Source organism: Micropterus dolomieu, linkage group LG07, assembly GCF_021292245.1.
Source record: "Micropterus dolomieu isolate WLL.071019.BEF.003 ecotype Adirondacks linkage group LG07, ASM2129224v1, whole genome shotgun sequence".
NCBI classification, from domain to species: domain Eukaryota; kingdom Metazoa; phylum Chordata; class Actinopteri; order Centrarchiformes; family Centrarchidae; genus Micropterus; species Micropterus dolomieu.
Window position 1 is genome coordinate 16,972,307 of NC_060156.1, and position 19,344 is coordinate 16,991,650.

Below are 19,344 nucleotides of genomic sequence, written 5' to 3' on the forward strand. Positions count from 1 at the left end.
CATTCACTTTACCCGATCACCGCTATCTGTGGCCAGCTGAGCGATAAAAAGCCTGCCCTTTTGGTATTTTATGTGCTCTTTCTGCATTAAATCCACTAAGACTGCATCTAAGTCTGTTTCTGTGCATGGCTGTGTTGTGTTCAACTTTGCCTTGCATCACTGTACGACACAGGGTGAATTCTATTTATACATGCGAGAGTTTATACAGGACAGACTCCATGCATATGTGAGTGGGTGAAACTCGACTCACCCGCCCATCGCTCTGCAGGGAAGAGACTTGCTGAGACAGCTCCGCCTGAACTCTCTGCATGATAACAGCTAGGAAGAATGAGGAGAAAGAGACGGTGAGCGAGCCACAGCATGATGATAGATGGCGGGGAGAAATGGAGGGAGTGAGCTGCCAGGTGAAGTCCATATACAGTGTCCTGATTACTGAACACTAACAGTAGAGATGCTGTTTTATCAGCACACGAGCTGTTAAACTCGTCTTCCTCCTCACTACTTTATTAAGTCTGTATAGTATAGTGTCACATTATTCACATGAAACTCATCTCTCTTTAACATGAACACATCACAGACTGATCTGACACTCCTACACTAAATTACAGCATGACTCTGCCAGTACATGTTCTTAGCATACTGACATGAGCTGCTAATACCGATTATTCCTATTATCGCTTAATCTGCTGATTATTTTCCCACTATTCGTTTCATTTAAAATGTCACAATTACAATTCCCCATCTTAAAATGTCTGAATTTGTCAGGACCAACGGTCCAAAACCAAAAGATATTCAGTTTACTATCATAACAGACAAAGAACATCAGAAATATTCACATTTGAGAGGCAGAAACCAGTAGATTTTCGGCATTTGTTTTAGCCCTCACACAATTTCATCTATCTAGAATTTAGGGGAAAACATTCAAACATGTCGAAAAAAATTTAATAGTTTATTGCTGACTGGGATGTAGTTATTTGCATACAAGAAATGCTTACTTATAATGATTAATAATGATTTTTAAAAAGTATTTTTATGATACTGTAATGTTTAATAGCATTAAAGATACAAAATGATAAATTCTCATACCATGACTCACGATGAAGATGAATAACAAGTTGTTCATTCAGTTAGTAAGAAGAATGACACTTACAGACTTGGCTGTGGATCTCATTCGCCACACTTGGCACTTTGTAGAGCAGACCCAATGACTGATTTGTCCTCTCATCAATCACACGTAGGTGGGTCAAAACCTGAAGCGAACAAGATGGGGAAGAAGCTCCAGTCAAACTTTGAAATCCTAATCCTAACACAGAATTTGATTTTAGGCCATGCTAAGAATTTACCATTGCAAGAATTTAAAATATTTTCATCACATTAAAGGGTTCTGACTGTATATGTGTGAGGTACAGTACCTGAGGTCGGATCTGTGCAGCCTTCTTGGGATCAACTGTGCGGACATGCTCATAATGTTTCAGCGTGTGCTGCCTGTCCTTCTGCTCTGCACGGACATACTTCTTCAGTAGGCTCAACACCTGACGAGCCTGAAGGTAACAGTGTTGTGTGGTGTTAGTAAGATTTTTACACTTGTTTTTATTTTATGTAAATCTCTTTATAGTTCTTGCCAGTGCAGAGTGTGTGGTACGTGTGTGTGTGTGTGTGTGTGTGTGTACTCGTGGAGGGTTGGCCTGTAGAGCACTCAGGTAATTTTCCAGAGCCAGGCGTCGGCGGCTGTTGAGCAGAGCTTCCACCCGGGCCATGTGGGTCTCCACCAGCTGCTGCCTCTCTCCTGCTGCCTCCTGCTCCAGAGCCTCCACCTTCTCCTGGAAGTGCTGCAAATATGGTACATTTTACATGCAGGAGATGGCACAATGACTTTTTCACTATATATCTGATTATTAATACAAGCAGTTATTGTATAGTTTTTAAAAGGGTGCTTCACCAAACACCAAACACTGTGCTGCACCCAGCAATCATGCGGCTAAAATCACGTTTGTGTCACGTTTCTTTTTTGTTTTGCTTTAAAATCAGGTTAACATTTCCTATCTGAAGTTGCACATGTTCTGACATAAAAGGAATTACTTTACATCTTTATATTTTAAAATGCAATCAAAAGTGAAAAAACAGGTTTTCTTTCATAGTAGGGCTGGGCGATATGGCCAAAATGTTATCACAATAAACAAATGTTTATTTGTTATCATTCGATATCGATAATTAAATGTCAAATCATTATTTCTTTCAAGTTTAAAGGCTGATTTTTGCTCCTGAGTGAAAATTTAAATAAAAAACAGATGGTCAGAATAAACACTTAATGCCAAACAGTGGATCACTTCACAAATCTGAGTCAGAACATTCAAAACAATTATGATAAAATCTTTATTCAAAAAATGTGATTAGTAAATCTTTTTTCAGTCCCTTTTCCTAAATAAAATTAAAATATCTTAGAAAAATTAGGTGTTTATTTGTTCGTGATTCAAATGAATTTAATCAAACATTTATTGACGATATACTGAACATTTGTTATATTGTTATTAAGGAAATTTATATTGCGATAATTATCATTATTGTTTAATTGCCCAGCCCTATATCATATCAATGGTTTTCATTATTGGTTTTAGTGATTATCATGTTAATAATTGATACTAAACACACTGTGAAATAAAAAATAAAATTTCCAAGTTCTAATCCTGTATCCCTGTGTGCAATAGGGTTGGGCAATGTTGACAAAATTAATGAAACATACTACAATGAAACATTGGGATGGACGATGTCATTGGGTGCGCGGGGGTCTTATGTGCAGTCGTCTTATGTGCATGTGTTCTCGCACAGACTTCACTCGGTAAAAAAAATGGTAGACTATTAACTTACGTTACAAGTCGCGGTGGATATTTTACGCACGGACCAGGTAAAGCAACAGTGACCACACAGGGTACGGATGCTGTTTTCAGTTGTTTGATAGGCTACGTCATTAAATAAGCCAACGTGCGGCTCAGCTGCTGCCGTGATAAGGGATTTCACAGGGTGGTATAATGTGAAAATTTGAGATTTTACAATCACGATGCCGGCTCAATGTCGTGATGTCTGTCATCCATCGCCGATAGACGCCCAACCCTTGTGTTCATAGTTCAATTATTTTAATGCATGTCAAATATACATTTGTTTTTATTTTTAAAATCACTATTTTCTCGTCCTGTAAAATGTTAACATATTTTTGATGACTCATCTACATACATAAATGTATCCAATCAAATCTTGTGGGTTATATCAGCCAGCAGAGCAATAAGTTGGCAAAGGAATCCGAAGCACAACATGCCACTGTTGACAGGTGAAGGAGGCATGGGTGAAGATTAATAGTCCTCTACCGCTGTATAATTAACTACAGCTCCGTATCGCTCCATATTCACAGTCACAATCCCATTAAATCTGAAGGATTGGTTTGGTCATACACTGACTTTTCAGTAATTTTGGCGAAGTTAATGGAACACAAATATCGTCATAACAAACAACTTTGACATTTACAAATGATGGTAAAAAGATCTACACCAATATATAAGATGTGGTGGTGAGTATCCTACCTGGATGACAGCTTTCTTGTCAGCGCGAGGAAGGCTCTTGGCCTGCCGCTCAGCCTCTTCCCACTCCCTCATCACCTGGACATGAAGAGTATCACGTCAGGGACAAAAGCAACCATTACATAATGACAAATGCAGGCTTTGTCATGACAGATGAGACATTTGGACACCTTAAGAGGGAGAAATGTTAACCCCTGACATGCAAACGTACCTGAGACATTCTTTCGCGGTGTTTGGCCTCGAGGCTTTCCTTGGCCTTCTGGAAATCAGAGTGTTCGCTGACGTCCCCAGGTGATTCAAGGTACCGATCCATGGCATCTGGAGGACTGGGGGCCATGGTGGGCACTGGAGGTATTAAATATATAGAGTGCAGGGGAGAATATATGAGGATGCATGTAAGGTAAATGAAAGTGTCTGAAACCCATAATGCTTTCCTTAGAGGCAACATTAAACAGTAGTAGTTTCAGTATTTCGGCTCAACACACATAAACAGCAGTTTTCAATGAAAAGACAAGAAGAACAAGTGTGTTAAAAACATACAATATGTTAGGAATAATTGTAATATAAACACAAATAATGGTATAAAAGACACACAGGTTATCAGGGGACAAAGGGTGATTAATTTCCCAGTACAAGTGTCGTGCAGATGTCTTCATTTAATGTGGGGGCCTGGAGATAAGATGGAAAGTGCCGAGCCAGGATAAGGGCAGAGGCCGCACCACTGAGGAGTGTGACGCTTTACTGAGTGGAAACGGCAAATCAACCCACTAACCTTTAACAACACCCCTCCCCCATTCACATACATACATCACAACACTTCAACACGCAGTCCAACAGCTGCCAGGTCAGACCACTACAGAGCTGCAGCAACAGCATCAGGCACAAGACCTCACGACTGCAAGGCATGCAAACACACGTGTGTACAGACATGCATGCAAACGCACACTGAGAGTCAAGGTTCAGTATTTACGCTGCCTCGTCCACATGCTGTAAGAAGTATCAGTTAGTGTTACTGGTTAGAAATGAGTAACAGAATTGTTTTGAAGTCAGTGACTACTAGAGCGTCATGGCTGCTCTCCAACAGGGACACTCGCCTGATCTATTTGTCTTTACATTTTTTCTTTTAATCTTTCTTTCACTACAATGTTCAAACGTCATCAGTTCAACTACTGACTCTGTTGATGGTAAAACGGCTGGTCTCGAAGCTTCTCAAAGGATACAGGTGGTGATAATCTGTATTCATCTTACTGTCAACAAACCCCAAGAAAAGACCAACACCATCGATGATCATACTGTAAGTGTAGCTTATTCCTCTTTGCCAAAAAACATTTAAAAAACACATCACTGTGCTACACTGTTGTACTGTGTGACATGTTCCTTCTGTCTGATGAACATGGGCACTGTGGTTTAGTTTTTAAGTATATCCCACATTGATCATACTGGTTGTTGCAAATGCTAACTACAGAACCAAATGTGTGTTAATCGCAAAAGACACTATTTACTCCTGTTTAAGTATCCATCCATCGTCAACCGCTTATCCTGCATACAGGGTCGCGGGGGCTGGAGCCAATCCCAGCTGCCATCGGGGGAAAGGTGGGGTACACCCTGGACAAGTCGCCAGTCCATCGCAGGGCCACACATAGACAAACAACCAGTCAGACTCACACCTAAAGACAATTTAGGGTCACCAATCTACCTAGTCTGCATGTCTTTGGACAGTGGGAGGAAGCTGGAGCACCTGGAGAGAACTCTTGCTGTGAGGCGACAGTGCTAACCACTGCACCACTGCGCCGCCCCCTGTTTAAGTAGCAGTAGCTAAAAACTACAGTGCTTAACTACGGTATTTGAGGAAATAACAGAGCCTTTCCAAACCATATATTTGTGACCAATTTTTAAAGATTTACATCTTCTCTTGGAAGGAATGGTAATAGACTGGAGAGCTACAAACAAGGAGGTATTGAGAGACAGACTAAAGCACTGTTGGTCTTTTCATTGGATTTGTTGATTTCATAAGAATAAAATATAATAAGACAAACATGGAAAATCATCAGCATTATTGCTTAAGCCAAGGACTACCAGTTTGCTTTATCTTTTCCACAAATTTGAAGACATTTTCTTTGCTTTCCATGAAACATACACAAACATAATCATGTTGCTCCAGGGAGATGAGTGATTTCATGGCCTTCCATCTTTCTCGTCTTCACTACTTTTCCTTTCCAATCAAAAATGGGTTTTAATGTTGCAGAGAAATAATCACAGAATACTCAAAACAAGATCCACTTGTCAGTGCTCCGAGTGGTTAAGAGCCATCAGACACTCAGGACAGGGAGAGACAGAGAAAGAGAATGAGACAGAGAGACAATCTGCAGCAGCCTGAGGACAGAAACCAGGCTCATGGACGCTTCAGGGTTCAGACGGCTCCAACCCTGGGACTTACGCGAGCTGCTGCAGACAGCTAGGCAGTACTCCTCCGACTCAAAGTTATTCCTGTTGCCCCCACAGCCCCCAAACAAGAAGGGAGCACAGCGGCCCTTCTCAGGTATGAAGAACCAACGCTCCAGCATGGCATGACACGGGCCTGACTCAGCACGAGCCCAACAAACGGCTGAGACATGTACACACAGGCAAACGCAAACGACATTTCAAATTAAAAGGAATGCAAAACGAGCGCTTCTGAATTTCATGGAAAACATAAAAGTTACATTAACATAAACAACAAAACATCAGACGACACTAAATCTGTGTGTCGATTTCTTACCTCGAACGACTTCCTCAACTGATTCAGTGGTGGTGGTGGTGGTGGTTGTCATGGCGACGTTAGCGTTGCGCTCATCGCTATCCCGTTCATCGTTAACGTCTTCATCTTCCTCCCCTTCGTCATCTTCATCGCCATCTCCGTTCTCATCCCGTTCAAAAGCGTCCGCCTCTTCGTCCGCCTCTTCGTCCGCGTCCTCATCGTCCTGCGCAGCAGCGGGCTCTGTGTCTGCCGGGCGCGACATGCTGCGGGGAGAGCGGTTGGTTCAGTCTACATATCAACGTGCGCGTACATCAGACTGGACAAACAGCGATGAATGTGTGCGCGTGACGATACCCGTTATCGGAGTAATCGGTCTCAGCCCCGCCCCACCAGACGTCTGACTCCTCCCCTTCTAGCTCTGTGCTATCCGCATCTTGCTCCGCCTCAGCCGGGCAGCAGACAAACTCCACGCCTCGGAAACGGTCGATACCACATGGCAACAGCATCCCGTAGTCGTGAAGATTCATGGAGCGGTCTCCGCAGGACTAATTTTAATAACAGACATTAATCATAACTTCCTGCAGTGCCTAAATGGCTTTTAACACCCGTGTATAAACAACCAAAATGAAACCACACAACATTCAATCGTTTTATAAGGATATGGCCCATAAGAGCATATTGTAGTAACCCTTGGGGACTGTGGACCCACTGCATTGATGCATAGATTATTTATTATTTATTAACATAAGTTTAACAAAATCAATGTTTGACAGTTAATTATCTTCGTGGGTGACAGTACATTAATGAACAATCGGAAAGGAACGAGAAAAAAAAGGCAAACAAATCAGAAGAAAGTGGCAAAGAAAGTTGACAGCAGGGGTGAGGTGAAATTAAGGAGTGCTGAGTCATCCTACAGAGGACCAGACAGAAAAGGAAGAAGTAGAAAAAAAGCCACCACCAGATATAATGATTTTGGAAGCACAATATACGATATATTAAATTCATGCAGTGACGCTGAATGTTGTGTTATTGTCTGTCCTCACCTCTTTCGCTACCGTGTGCCAGTGCAGGTGGCTCTCACACTGGTCCATGCGCTCCTGGTGAAGGAACCTGCATTTGTCAGGAACGAGCAGGGCGTCGCTCACAAACTCCCCAACTGCAACATAAACATGCCTTCCCTCATTAAAAGTATTCAGCATATCCACACACGCAAACAAACTTAGTAACATGCACCTGGGTGATTAAAACTGTTTACCCAGACAGCGGTACGGCACCACGATGTGTGTGTGACTGCGGCATTGCTTGCGGCCTTTCTTGCACCAGTTCTGGATGCTGACGGGCTGGTTGGCCTCCACAACATTTGTGATCTGTAACTCTGGGTACACCTGAAGAAAGGTGAGAGATTTTTATGTTCTTTCTTTCTATGTTATCTGCCTTCATGTGTACGTGCTGTCCCTCCGTCCCTGTCTGTTTCTCTGTCTCTGCATTGCTGTCTCACTCTGTTTAAATACCTCTTGACAGTACTGCAGGATGCCCTCCTTGGTGCCGATGCAGCTTTTAGTGCCAGAGGGGTCAGACTCCCATTTGCCACTCTGCACATTGATGTGCATGTTGAGCTTCCCACAGAACATGGCCACCGCCGGCTCATTTAGCAAACCCACAGAGTCATCAGCAGGCACCTGGACAGACAAGGTTAAAGACAGAACAGCAAAGATTAATTGGACCAAACTTGCTTAAGTATAGCTTAACCATAAATATCTCCTGCAGCTTATGGGTATTTAGCCCCTCTCAGTTTATTCTGCTTCATTTCAAATACATCTGTCTCTGTATACTGTACCGGGATTAGTGAATCACAAGGATAAATGCCTCTTTAAATTACTCCATACCACTACAAGTTATTATATGACTACTACTTTATGCCTAAGCAGGGAAAGACACTCCGTTTCATCCCTCTGAGCCCATAAGCCAGAGAGCTAAGCATTACAGGCACGGGGCCGCACATGTGCCCTTTGTTCGCCTGTCTTATGACGTTTTATTCATTTCCAACATTAGAGAAAGTGCAATGAGAGTGTCGGGAAGACCACATTATAGCAATGAGTAGAAAAACTTAGTGAACCACAGGATACTAAAATCCAGCTGGGAGTGAATATGAGATGCAAACAACCTCTTCTTTCAACTGAACTGGTGTTGGCATTCTACTTTCCATTGGACATAGCCATCAGCACTTACAGTTTTTCCTTCCTTTGTATTTGGGGAAACAATTGGAGGATGTCTTGGTGTGTCTCGCCTTCTGGGCCTTCTATTTTTCTGGCAGATATCAAAAAAGACTGATGCTGCAAGCTGACAATACTCTTAGCCACCAAGCCATCTGCTGCCAATCTTTAAATGACTAATTCTGACTAAATGCTATGTTTGCCTGTGAATATCTGCGTAACATTAGCCTCCTGGGAGTCAGAACGAGATAGATCACCTTATCAACCCGTTGCATAATGTTATCCATAATTTATTTAAATGTCAAATTCATTTATTTTATTTGAGTGCCTTGCATCATATGGCATTTCCATCTTTTTCATTCTGTTCGAACCAAAACAGTACAATAGAAAAATACCAACTGCAGGAGTAAGCAGTCAGTGCGTGAACCAACTCAGGGATTGTTAAAGAAATGTTTATAAGAATTACAGGCTACAGAATATATAAAATGTGTGATGGGTGGAATCAGTCAAGAGCAGTGGTCCTAACACCTACCAACTTGTTCTTCAAATAAAGTCTGAGTCTATCAGTCCGTGTGCAGTTGTTCACTCCACATATCACTGGCTAAAGTCCTTCAAATCTAGTTCCTTGTTCATGTGTTTATTGGTGTAGGGTTACACTGAGATAACCAGTCTGACCAAAGCTCAAAAACACTCCTGTTTGACTATAGGGGAGTGTGGCAGTAGGCCTTGGGAGTGTGGCAGTAGGCCTTGACAGTGCAGACAGGTTTTCACATCTAGGCATTGCTGCTGCAGGGCCTGTGTGACTCCTTTTATCGTGACTCAAGCCTGGAGCCTGAACAACATGCAGCACAGAAAATACACAGCAAACACAGTGGCTAAGCTACAAAACAAATCTCACCACACATATCATTTTGAACCAGGGAAGAAACTGTCTTCGTTCTGAGGACTTATCACTACTATCTGTCTCTCAAGTCCGGACTGAATTTGGAAAAGGGGTCATTTAAGTATGCTGCCCCCTTGGCTTGGAATCAACTTCCTGTATACTGTATATTATATGGTTTTACTGGTTGCTTATAAAGTACTTTTAAATGACTCGGAGGCTGGCAAGTCTGGCTGTAGATGTTGTGATTGATTACTTGGATGATCCTTGTTGTTGATTATTTGTGGTGAATATTTAAGAAATTTTTATGTTTAATGACCTAGTAACTTACTATTTATTCCCACTGTAAATTGCTATATGTTTTTAATATTTTGTTATTATGTTCTGATGTCCGTAACCTTGTATAAATTTTTAATCTCAATTAGTTTCTTCTGGTTAAATAAAAGTATAATAAAAAACTCTATGCAAACATGGAAACATAAGATGCTACAAAAGTCCCACTCAAATAGTACAGCTATAGCATCTCAGGACAATCACAGCCATGGCATGTGGTGATATTCGTGTGAAAGGTCTTGAATGCTACATCACATTAATGTCCTGCATCATACTTCTGTATAGACATGTTTCACTGCAGCACGCAGGGGTTTGGTTTGAAAACTATAATGGGTGTTTTGTTAGTTATGTGCGCTCCTAAATACAGCATGGTAATGAACAAACCAGCAGTATAATATATCACTTACGATTTGCATATTACAATCATAGACTGTATATGATTACAATGCAGGTTCTATTTCTAGCTGGTCCTAAGCTGAGTATTTCTCTCTGGTCCAGCACAGCAGCAAGCTGTAGGCGCCATCTTGCTTGTGTCAAACTAAAAAAAGGCTGCATCCTTTTTCCATTCTCCTCAGCAATATCACCACCCTGCAGCTGCAACAACAAGGCTGCTGGACTGGACCAAGCGGGCCAGGTCGACGCAGGAGCACCAACTAACACTACACATCACCATTGCTAAAAACATCCGTGGGTATCAAAGGGCCTAGGTTATTCACATCAACGCTTAACTGCTCGTGTTGTACGTATCAGATACAGCGGGTGACTGTACTTTGAAAGATTTTAAACGGAGCAAACTGACGCATACGACGTTATGTTAGGCTGTAGCAGTTGCCAAGCCAATCCATGTAATTATGGACTAATAAAGCTATAGCTAACGCTAACGTTAGCTCGCTAGATCCCGTTCACTGCACTAACTTCGCTATAGTCAGCAATAAAAGGACTAACGTTAACTACTTTAACAGAATATTTATATAGAGCTGCGTAAAAATATCTCCCCAAGACAAACCAAAACATGTCCAACATGGCAGGGTCAAGCTGTCAATCACTGACATCTAACGGCAGGCCTTGGTAGCATTGCTGACATTATTTGGTTTGCTAATTCTACGCATTAAATCTGTGTAAACTGTAAAGGCTACCTGGCATATCTCTCACACAACAAGATGTTCAAAACTGTCCGGGAAAACAAATGTATTGGATCAAACAATGAGAGGGCCCCGTTAATAATGTTATCTTTGGTAGCCGCACGGTTGTAGCTGTTACATAGCCTTCAGTGGGACGTTATAACCCACCCAGTAACGTTACTGTGCGTTAACATTTTAACCGTTATTTTTTTTTTCACGTCATTATTCAGATTTGACACGGCGGTTGGCTCTGTGGTGCGTTCGATGCCCGCTGTAGCTAACAGGCCCGCCGGGGAGTGGAGAAAGGGATCGGGCTCGGTGACACTCTCCCACAGCCCAGATTTCTCCGTTGTACTCACCTCGGATGAAAGCGTCAAGGTCGCCACCAGTAACAGCAAACACGCAGTGTGCTCCCCCATGCTGTCCTCCCGGTATCCAGCACCCCCGTTATGTTCACGATTTTTCAGTTAGAAAAATAATAATAACGTTAAAGCAGCTGGTGATATGTGTCGACCATAGACTGTAGCGGCGGCTGAAGTGTTCTGATCCCGATCCCGGTGATCCCTCCCTGTTCCTGTTTAGCTCCCGACGTTGGATGGGGGCGGAGGAGCGTGTGTGTGTGTGTGTGTGTGTGTGTGTGTGTGTGTGTGTGTGTGTGTGTGTGCGCGCGCGTAAACACATTTCACTTGAGCCTCTGGTAATTCCAAAAAATGCTTGCCTACAGTGACTCAATATATAAGCCTATATAACACTGAATAAAATAATGTTGAGTAGGTTACAAAGCCTTTGTTGTGTTATGTCTGTCTGTATAGCCTAAGTCAGAAATGTTCTGCATAGCTGAACTTTAAACTTTGGTTAATACAGTTTCTGTTGTCCTCAGTGGGAGTCGGATTTCTCTGTGACTATGCAATCACTAATTTCCCTTTATCATGACGATAATCCGGAAAGTTAGACCAACGGCTGCCCACGCACGGTTTCACTTTTCCTCACAAGACTCAATGAAGACAGACGTGTAGCCTACCGGTTCGCTGACCTGTTCACCGGCTGTGATTTTAACTATCGATCTTTAAATGTAATCAACAGTAACACGCCACGGAGCGATTAGTAGTCTACTTGGCTATAATAATCCGTCCTTCTTCGAGACACATATTGATTATGTTTCTTCCCCCCGCGGAGCGCAACATGCGGACTTTCCTGAGCATGCTTATGGTGTTAATTGTCTCAGGTAAGTAAGAGTCTGCCTCTGATCTTTCTGAAGGCTTATAATTGTAAATGCTTATATAGCATAGGCTACTGCAGAATAATCACAGATAAATGTGTCATACATGGCCTGATGACACAAGTCTACATGAAACTTTTGGTGTTCCCCTGTATTGCAACACTGGCTTTTATTTTTAGCGTCATCAACATGTTGGATTTGCTGTTTATAGCTACATGCCTATGTGATTGATTATTTGTCTCTATATGTTTAGGCCTGTGGGGGAGTTAAATTCAGTTTTATGACAAGATTTGCTATGACAGTCCATCTCAGATCCCCATTACTGAAACCACATGACGCAAATTTGTTTCCTCTTTCAGCTCTTGTAAGACATTCAGTGCCAAATTATAGGACCTTCAAAGAAGAAACACATTTAACAACACTTCAATAATTAAATTCCTCCAAACAATCAATTGACAATTATGCTACAGGGGTTCATAAATATAAGTTTTAACATAGGCTTGTTTATGTGTATACACTGTTTACAGAAGCAGCAGCTGCTCTGGTAATAAACCTGCCATATGAATGGAAGTCTTTTAGCCACATCAATGCAGCAAACCATGGTATGGGCATTTAAATATGGGGTTAAAACAAGAAGAGGGACTTTTAGAGGTCAGGTCAGGGCTTTCTTGTGGAGTAAGGTGACAAGTTATTAATGGAACGTGTTCAGGTGTACTGATATGGATATTGATTCTTGGTTAAGTTGATGACTTGGACGATTCTATTGTTTAAATTCATGCTACATGTTTTGTGTTTCGTGCATCTTTGGACTATGTTGGGGGAAAAGTGTTCTCACATTAACAACACGGTATCCGCTGAGTTGTTTAAAGTTGTTAGAGCCATGCATCAAACTGAAATGAGACAATATAATCCATAATTCATCAGTGTGACTGTGTGGTGGTATGCCTTAAATCCACATGTGCTAGGATTTGATTGTATAAATATACCTTCAAGTCTTATTCCATGTGATTACCATTTTACAGAGTAAAAGCTAATTGAAGACATTTTATATATAGTAAATGTATCAGTGTCATTTAAATGTATTTATACACCCTATACTTATCAGTTTTCTACAAAACAAGGTTTGGGCTTCAGTGAAAAAGCAGCAAGATTGTCCATAATCTTTCTAAATGACACCAAAAAAGCCTTTTCTTCTTGTTTGAACCCAAACTATTTTATTTGTTTGACGTCAGCAGGTATGGAGCAATATTTAGGTCTATGTTTTCACATTGTTTCCTTCATTTGGTTTCTTTCCTCATGCACTACTTGAAGAGGACAAACAAAGTAAGTGTCTGCAACTTCTAACTAGGAGTGGTTGTGTGGTCATGTTTGAACAACAAATCACACTGGAAAGGATCAGAGTTATCAGATTGGGTCATGTCAGAATAACACAGCAATTGGTAGAATGAAGGGAATGATTTAGTTTATAACATTGTGTGATTGTAATGTAAATAATAATAATAATAATAATAATCCTTATTTGTAGAGCACTTTTCAAAAACAAGTTACAAAGTGCTTTAACAAGTGTAAAGAATAATACAAAAAAAGATAAGAGCATGAAAATTTAATATAAAATCAGTAAAATACAATAAAATAAAAGGGATAAAATAAAGTCAAATAAGATCGGGAAAGGCTCTCTTATAAAAGTATGTTTTAAGAAGGGACTTAAAAGAGTTCACTGACTCAGCCGACCTGATTTCCTCGGGCAGGCTGTTCCAGAGCCTCGGGGCCCTGACAGCAAACGCCCAAAATATCCATCCATCCACCCATCGTCAACCGCTTATCCTGCGCACAGGGTCGCGGGGAATGTAAATATATATAAGTAAATATAAGGGGCTTCTGCAGTTAACACACATACAGAAAAGGGAGGGTTGAAATAACAGCCGTTAGCAAAAGCACCAAAAAGTAAAAGATAGAATCAGAGAATTAAAGTAGACCGTGGGGTGTTTGTATTTGTCCGTTTGCCCAATCAGTGCTACATGACTTATATTGTAAGGAGGTAAAAGGTGAGGGTTGTTATTGTTATACAGAGAGTTAAGTACACCACAAAACTATCAGGAATCTTTAATAATAAATGTAGTGCAAATAGGTCTTATTCATTTAGTTAATCTAGTTTTCATCTACTTCAGAACTTATAAGCATGACTTCTTCTGACTTGAAATAATGAGTTGAATAGGCTAAATATACTGCTAAGAGTTCGCTCAACTCTTCTTGTACTTTTACACTATGCCCTGCTGCTGCTGCTGTAACACTGAATTTCCTCGTTGTAGGATTACAACAGGATTTTTTTTTTATTCAATTAGAATTTTGAACTAATCACATTGAGTTTCTACAGAAATAGGGCCAACCAGTAGTGGAGGAAGAACTCACACTCAGTGTAAAAATACAAATGTAAAAAAAGTCCTAAATTTAAAATCTTCAGTAAAGGTTTCATCAGCTAAATATACTTAAAGTATCAGGAATAAAAGTACACTTTCTTGAAACCTGCCCTACTGTGACATATAATCATATTAGATTGTTAATAGTGATGCATCTATGTGTAAGCAGCATTTGGTTGTTGTAGCTCTTCCGGGTGGAACTAGTTCTTCTTTATATGCAGTTAGCTAGTTTGGTCCAGTGGTCCCCAAACTAGGTGTTGGGCCCTCACAAGATAAATCTGAGGAGTTGTGAGGAGTGATATGGGAGAAATCCAACAAGCTGATCTAGAAAGATGTTTTCATTGTTTGGAGTTTTGGAGAAACATTGGAAAATTTTACGTCTTTGGGCCATAAACAATTATTTAAACTAAACCATCTGAGAAGTTTAGAGGGGAAAACGCTCTCTCTCAAAACTCATAGACATTTGAAATGTGTTAAGGAAACCACTGGTTTAATCTTTAACAATGTGTTGTATTTTATTAGTTTATTGGATGTAGTTTTAATGTGTAATCTTAATCTAAAAGTCATTAATCACCATTTCTGTTAAATAAATGTAGTAATGGAAAAAGTACAATATCACCCTCTAAATTGTAGTGACGAAGTATAAAGTAGTAAAATGGAAATAGGCAAAAGGAAAATAGCCTACTTGAGTAAATTTACTCTTTTTTTTGCAGTTAAAAGAAAATATACTTGTTGTGTGTCTTTAAGTCACAGTCATGTCTTCTGGTAATAATTAAAGCAATTCTAACCATGACGACGGTCATTATCCAGTTCAGTCCCCTTCTACACCTCTAATTTAAGAGAGTCAGTGGGAGCAGCTTCATGTAAAATCTTTGTACAGACTTAACTTAGTTGGTTTAATAAGTTTCACAAATCATGAAGTCACTTAGTTCAGTTTATTCAGGTTTTTAAGGAAGCAGTGAAACCTACATTTTTTAAGTTGAATGTGTTGCAGTGTATATGCTGAGAAATGTCTATTAAAAACTAATATTTGGAAGAGAGTCTGAGAACTGGTGTGGTGTCCGAACAATAATACTGCGATGATGTGTTGAGAAGAAATCCGCTTGACACTGTTCTTGATCATAAATGTTTATTACATCAAGGAGTTCAGCATCAATTACAAGCTCTGCAGCAGCTTGGAGAGTGACCCAGCCCGATGACCACTCTGTCTCTCTGTACATCGAACATAGCTTATATAGGATATGTGTAGGTATCTGTTAGGAACCATAGAGGGGTTTGAGTCTGCAAAATAAAGCTCCAACCCATATAAGGGTACAGTACTATTCTGAGGTAACAAAACAAGGGGTTAGAGGTCAAATTCTATAGAAGGGTTCAGTCCCTACATAACCACCAATCACTGCTCTCCCCTTAGGAGGTCACTGACCCTCTGCCCTGCTGCTACAGTGCTATTTTAAACTGTTATGAGTCAAATGCACATATATTGGACACCACACTGGACTAATCCCAATTTACCTTTTTTTTACTACAGGTGATGACGAGACTATCACAGGAGTCTTAAAAGGCAGTGTCCTTCTGCCATGCAACTGCTCAGGGATAAATTTCAACAAAGACTTTAAGTGGCAGAAGGAACAACCGAACAAGATGCCGGTGTTCAACAACGTTTCAAAGTTCAATGGCACATACGAGCACAGGGGCAAAACATTTCTGAATGAGACCAACAATAACTGCTCCATTCTCCTAACCAACATCACAGCGGATGACCAGGGGGAATACAGTTGCCGTTTTTACTACAAAGAACAATACAGAAAAAGAAATGTTTATCTAAACATCGCTGGTAAGTCATTCTTTCATTTTGTATGCCAACAGCATTTGGTGAATGAATTTACAGTAGCCTAGTATCATATTGCACAATTTTAACTTGAGTCATCTCTCACCAGCGAGCTACAGTCTTTGTAATAACTCCAACAACTTGAATGGCGATTTCCAGTGTGATGTAATAGGACGCTATGGAGACCCTGAGATTCAGTGGAATTTGGATGGAGAGATTCTAACAAATTCATCCACAACCAACATAATCAACTCAAACTTCATGAATGTCTCTACTGGCCGCTACGAGTTCCACAGCAAACTCACCACTAAACTCAAGACAGCGTCAGAACCTAGGCCTACATGTCATGTCAAGGCCAAAGGCATTTCAACTATCATTAGCCCTGACTGCGGGACAGCAGGTAACTACGGTAGGCTATATGTTTTTATTTATTTACCACACCACGTTAAAAGCATCATAAAACTAGCTGTAAACTAAGCAGCCATCATGATACAGCAATTCAAAAAACTAAAATTCTAAAAACATCTTAAAAAATAAAATATTGTTTAGGATGTGACAGTCATTAGTTAAAACTAATAATTTAGTTATTTGCAATGTCATCTTTTTGCAATTTTCATTATTTTCCAGAAAAGTCTCAAAGTCATGAAAAAAACGGAAAACCAAACTATAAGATGCGATACTTTAAAGTAATTTCCATTATGTTGGTGCTTGGATTGTGCCTGTACTTGTGGCGCCGTCGGAAATCCTCAACGTAAGTTTTATTATTGCAGTTGTTAAATCAAGCAGCTACCAGATTTACTTATCCGTGTGTCTCAGGTGAATTCTGAGATCTTACGATATCTTTTGTCTTTGATGAAGGAGTTCACGGAGGACAAGAGAAGCAGGGGCTGACAACTCCTACTGCTAAACACACAAGACAAACTCCAGTGTGGCAATGTGAGATCACTTTCCATCAAATGGTGGTTAGTCATGGATGTGGCATCATGCCCACAGAGACCGTTTACGGGCAGGTTGCATCCTGTGTTCACGCCACTCATGGAATGTTGAGTGTCTGAAAAGGACGTCCGTCCATTTTGTGAGCTTTAATGGATCATCTTCTTTGCTTGCAATTCAGTTAAAAAGATTGCCCTTTATGATATGAACATGATGAAGTGACAGGTAACTCTATTCCTATTAAAATTCAGTCAGAATAACTGCATTCTTTGATTAATTGTCTGTTTTCTGAACGCACAATGAAGTTAAACTGATTCAGACTCCCATATACTTAATGTAGGTTATGTTGTTACCACAGTGCATTATTCTTTTCAATCTACAAGTTCTAAACATCCTTCATTACAGAAATACAGCATAAAACTGAGCCCTTTATTCATGAAATGTACATTGATGGTTAGCACTGTGAGTGCCATAATTTAGATGTGAGAAAAGAATGGACAACGGATAAAAGTTAGAATTCTGGGGTGAACTATTTTAAAAGCTGTTGTCATGTAGCCTTTATTACCGTAAATGTTATTTTCATCTAGCCCAGTACCACCTCAATGCATTGTCCATTTGCATTTAGATGTTTAAGGAATGTGTATAAAATGTATGTGACTAGGGTGACTAGCTACTGTGATCTCCTTTTAGGGTACGTTTTTCTGCAACTGTATTTGTGGTGTATTGCTTATGCTGGATTTTCTTGATATGCCTGATTTGTTTCAATTTTGTAAATAAATGTATATATGTACGTATATAGTTCATCAAGGTTTAGAGGGAGCCCCCGTGGCACTTTTGTGACATTCAAGAGGCATAACACCAAAAAGGATCTCTACCTGGAAAACCTAAAAGCCAGAGACTCTTTTTAAAGACATTTTTTTTATTTTTTTCTGGTCTAAAAAGATGTTGCTGAACTGTGGGAACTGTGAAACATATTGCTGGTCCCATGTTCTGGGTTTGATCACCAGCCTTGCTTCTGTAACTGCAAACAGGAGAGCACACTAAATCTTAAGCAAGCTGGAAGTGAGGAAATGTGTGGACTTTTTCAGTGTCAACAAAGGGTGAAAATGAAAGCAACCTTGAAAATGCTTTGCTGACGAAAGAAAAACTGAAGAACCCTTTAACCCACATAACCCCTTAAGTCTTTTTGTACCATTTCCTTTTGGGGGTTCTTGTTGAGAATTCATTGTCATTTTGTATCCTGTCATTATTGTCACTTGTGCTTACTTTCTTTTTAAATTGATTTGATGTGTGCTTAACTGCAAAACCATATAGCTATTAAAACTTAGCTGGCACCATAGACAATAAAACAGGCTGGCACGCTATAATGTTGGCAACAGGGTACCAGTATTATATCCAGCATTTTTTTCAGTATCCAGCATGTTGAGACTGAATGGAGAGTATGCAGGTAACAAATTCCCTTCTTTTTGTGGAGCTGGAGTAAATTTGGCTACATTCATCAGCAACACGTTTAGAATAACAATAACACAGTAACAATATGACAAAGAGATTTGTTCATTGTGATCCACATTATCTACCTGAAATCGGCTCAGATATGTCGCAATACCAGAATCAGAAGGAGCTTTATTGCCAAGTGTTTTACACATACAAGGAATTTGCTTTGGTTCTAAGGTGCTACACATATACAAAAATATAGTTGACATAAATAGATGTAAAAATATATAAATATGGAATAAACAAATGTAAGTTATATAAGAGTAATAAAAGAATAGAGAAAAATAATACAACTATTTGCAGAGAAAGAACAATGCGGCAGATATTTACATGTGCATTATTCCGGGTTTGTATTGTGCAGACATATTGTAACGGAAGATGATATTTTGTACATAAATATATAAATTGACAATATAAAAAAGAAAAATAACAATAAAACAACAACGATTAACAATTAACAACAAATATGTGCAATGTGGCAAGTTTGTGCCAGATATGAAATTAATTGATATTTACATGTGCAGAGAAATTTGGATTATTTGAAAGGGGGGAGTGTCAGTGGGGGGCCCGGGCCTTGTTAATGAGGCTAGCTGCAGATGG

The 19,344-nt window shown here is 40.1% G+C and overlaps 2 protein-coding genes across 8 annotated transcripts in view; one reads left to right on the top strand and one right to left on the bottom strand.

Annotated features, from left to right (window-relative positions):
• Positions 1 to 11,478, bottom strand: part of LOC123973455 (amyloid-beta A4 protein-like) — a 17,910-nt gene extending 6,432 nt beyond the window's left edge. Inside the window, exons 1-13 of one of the 5 annotated variants that reach the window (XM_046053501.1) lie at positions 11,213 to 11,477; positions 7,818 to 7,985; positions 7,562 to 7,691; positions 7,350 to 7,462; positions 6,661 to 6,851; positions 6,328 to 6,569; positions 6,007 to 6,174; positions 3,781 to 3,914; positions 3,573 to 3,647; positions 1,671 to 1,829; positions 1,413 to 1,541; positions 1,151 to 1,250; positions 251 to 318 (exon numbers count right to left, since the gene is read on the bottom strand). In XM_046053501.1, the coding sequence (XP_045909457.1) occupies positions 251 to 318; positions 1,151 to 1,250; positions 1,413 to 1,541; positions 1,671 to 1,829; positions 3,573 to 3,647; positions 3,781 to 3,914; positions 6,007 to 6,174; positions 6,328 to 6,569; positions 6,661 to 6,851; positions 7,350 to 7,462; positions 7,562 to 7,691; positions 7,818 to 7,985; positions 11,213 to 11,272 (1,737 nt within the window). In that variant the 5' untranslated portion in view covers positions 11,273 to 11,477. Of the gene's footprint in view, positions 1 to 250; positions 319 to 1,150; positions 1,251 to 1,412; positions 1,542 to 1,670; positions 1,830 to 3,572; positions 3,648 to 3,780; positions 3,915 to 6,006; positions 6,175 to 6,327; positions 6,570 to 6,660; positions 6,852 to 7,349; positions 7,463 to 7,561; positions 7,692 to 7,817; positions 7,986 to 10,868; positions 11,004 to 11,212 lie in introns of those variants that run through there. The other 4 variants (XM_046053498.1, XM_046053496.1, XM_046053499.1 and 1 more) reach the window with 4 other exon arrangements.
• Positions 11,479 to 11,869: 391 nt separating this feature from the next.
• LOC123973475 lies at positions 11,870 to 18,633 on the top strand. 3 transcript variants are annotated; one of them, XR_006825625.1, is made up of 5 exons: positions 11,870 to 12,078; positions 16,018 to 16,323; positions 16,477 to 16,726; positions 16,945 to 17,068; positions 17,176 to 18,633. XR_006825625.1 is itself a non-coding variant. In XM_046053547.1 (5 exons), exons 1-5 carry the CDS (start codon positions 12,009 to 12,011, stop codon positions 17,222 to 17,224), a joined length of 849 nt encoding a protein of 282 aa, XP_045909503.1. In that variant the 5' UTR covers positions 11,870 to 12,008; the 3' UTR covers positions 17,225 to 18,633. The 3 variants fall into 3 exon arrangements, 2 of the variants coding, with proteins under 2 accessions (XP_045909503.1, XP_045909505.1); XM_046053547.1 differs by having other exon boundaries at positions 16,427 to 16,726; XM_046053549.1 differs by having other exon boundaries at positions 16,427 to 16,717.
• The last annotated feature ends 711 nt before the right edge of the window (positions 18,634 to 19,344 follow it).

What these genes read in the sequence shown, in the direction of transcription:
- LOC123973475 (XM_046053547.1), top strand. Translation starts at nt 12,009, where the DNA reads ATGTTTCTTCCCCCCGCGGAGCGCAACATGCGGACTTTCCTGAGCATG. An exon ending in TGTTTATCTAAACATCGCTG is followed by an intron (nt 16,324 to 16,426) that starts GTAAGTCATTCT and finishes ATCTCTCACCAG; the next exon opens with CGAGCTACAGTCTTTGTAAT. An exon ending in CGGGACAGCAGGTAACTACG is followed by an intron (nt 16,727 to 16,944) that starts GTAGGCTATATG and finishes ATTATTTTCCAG; the next exon opens with AAAAGTCTCAAAGTCATGAA.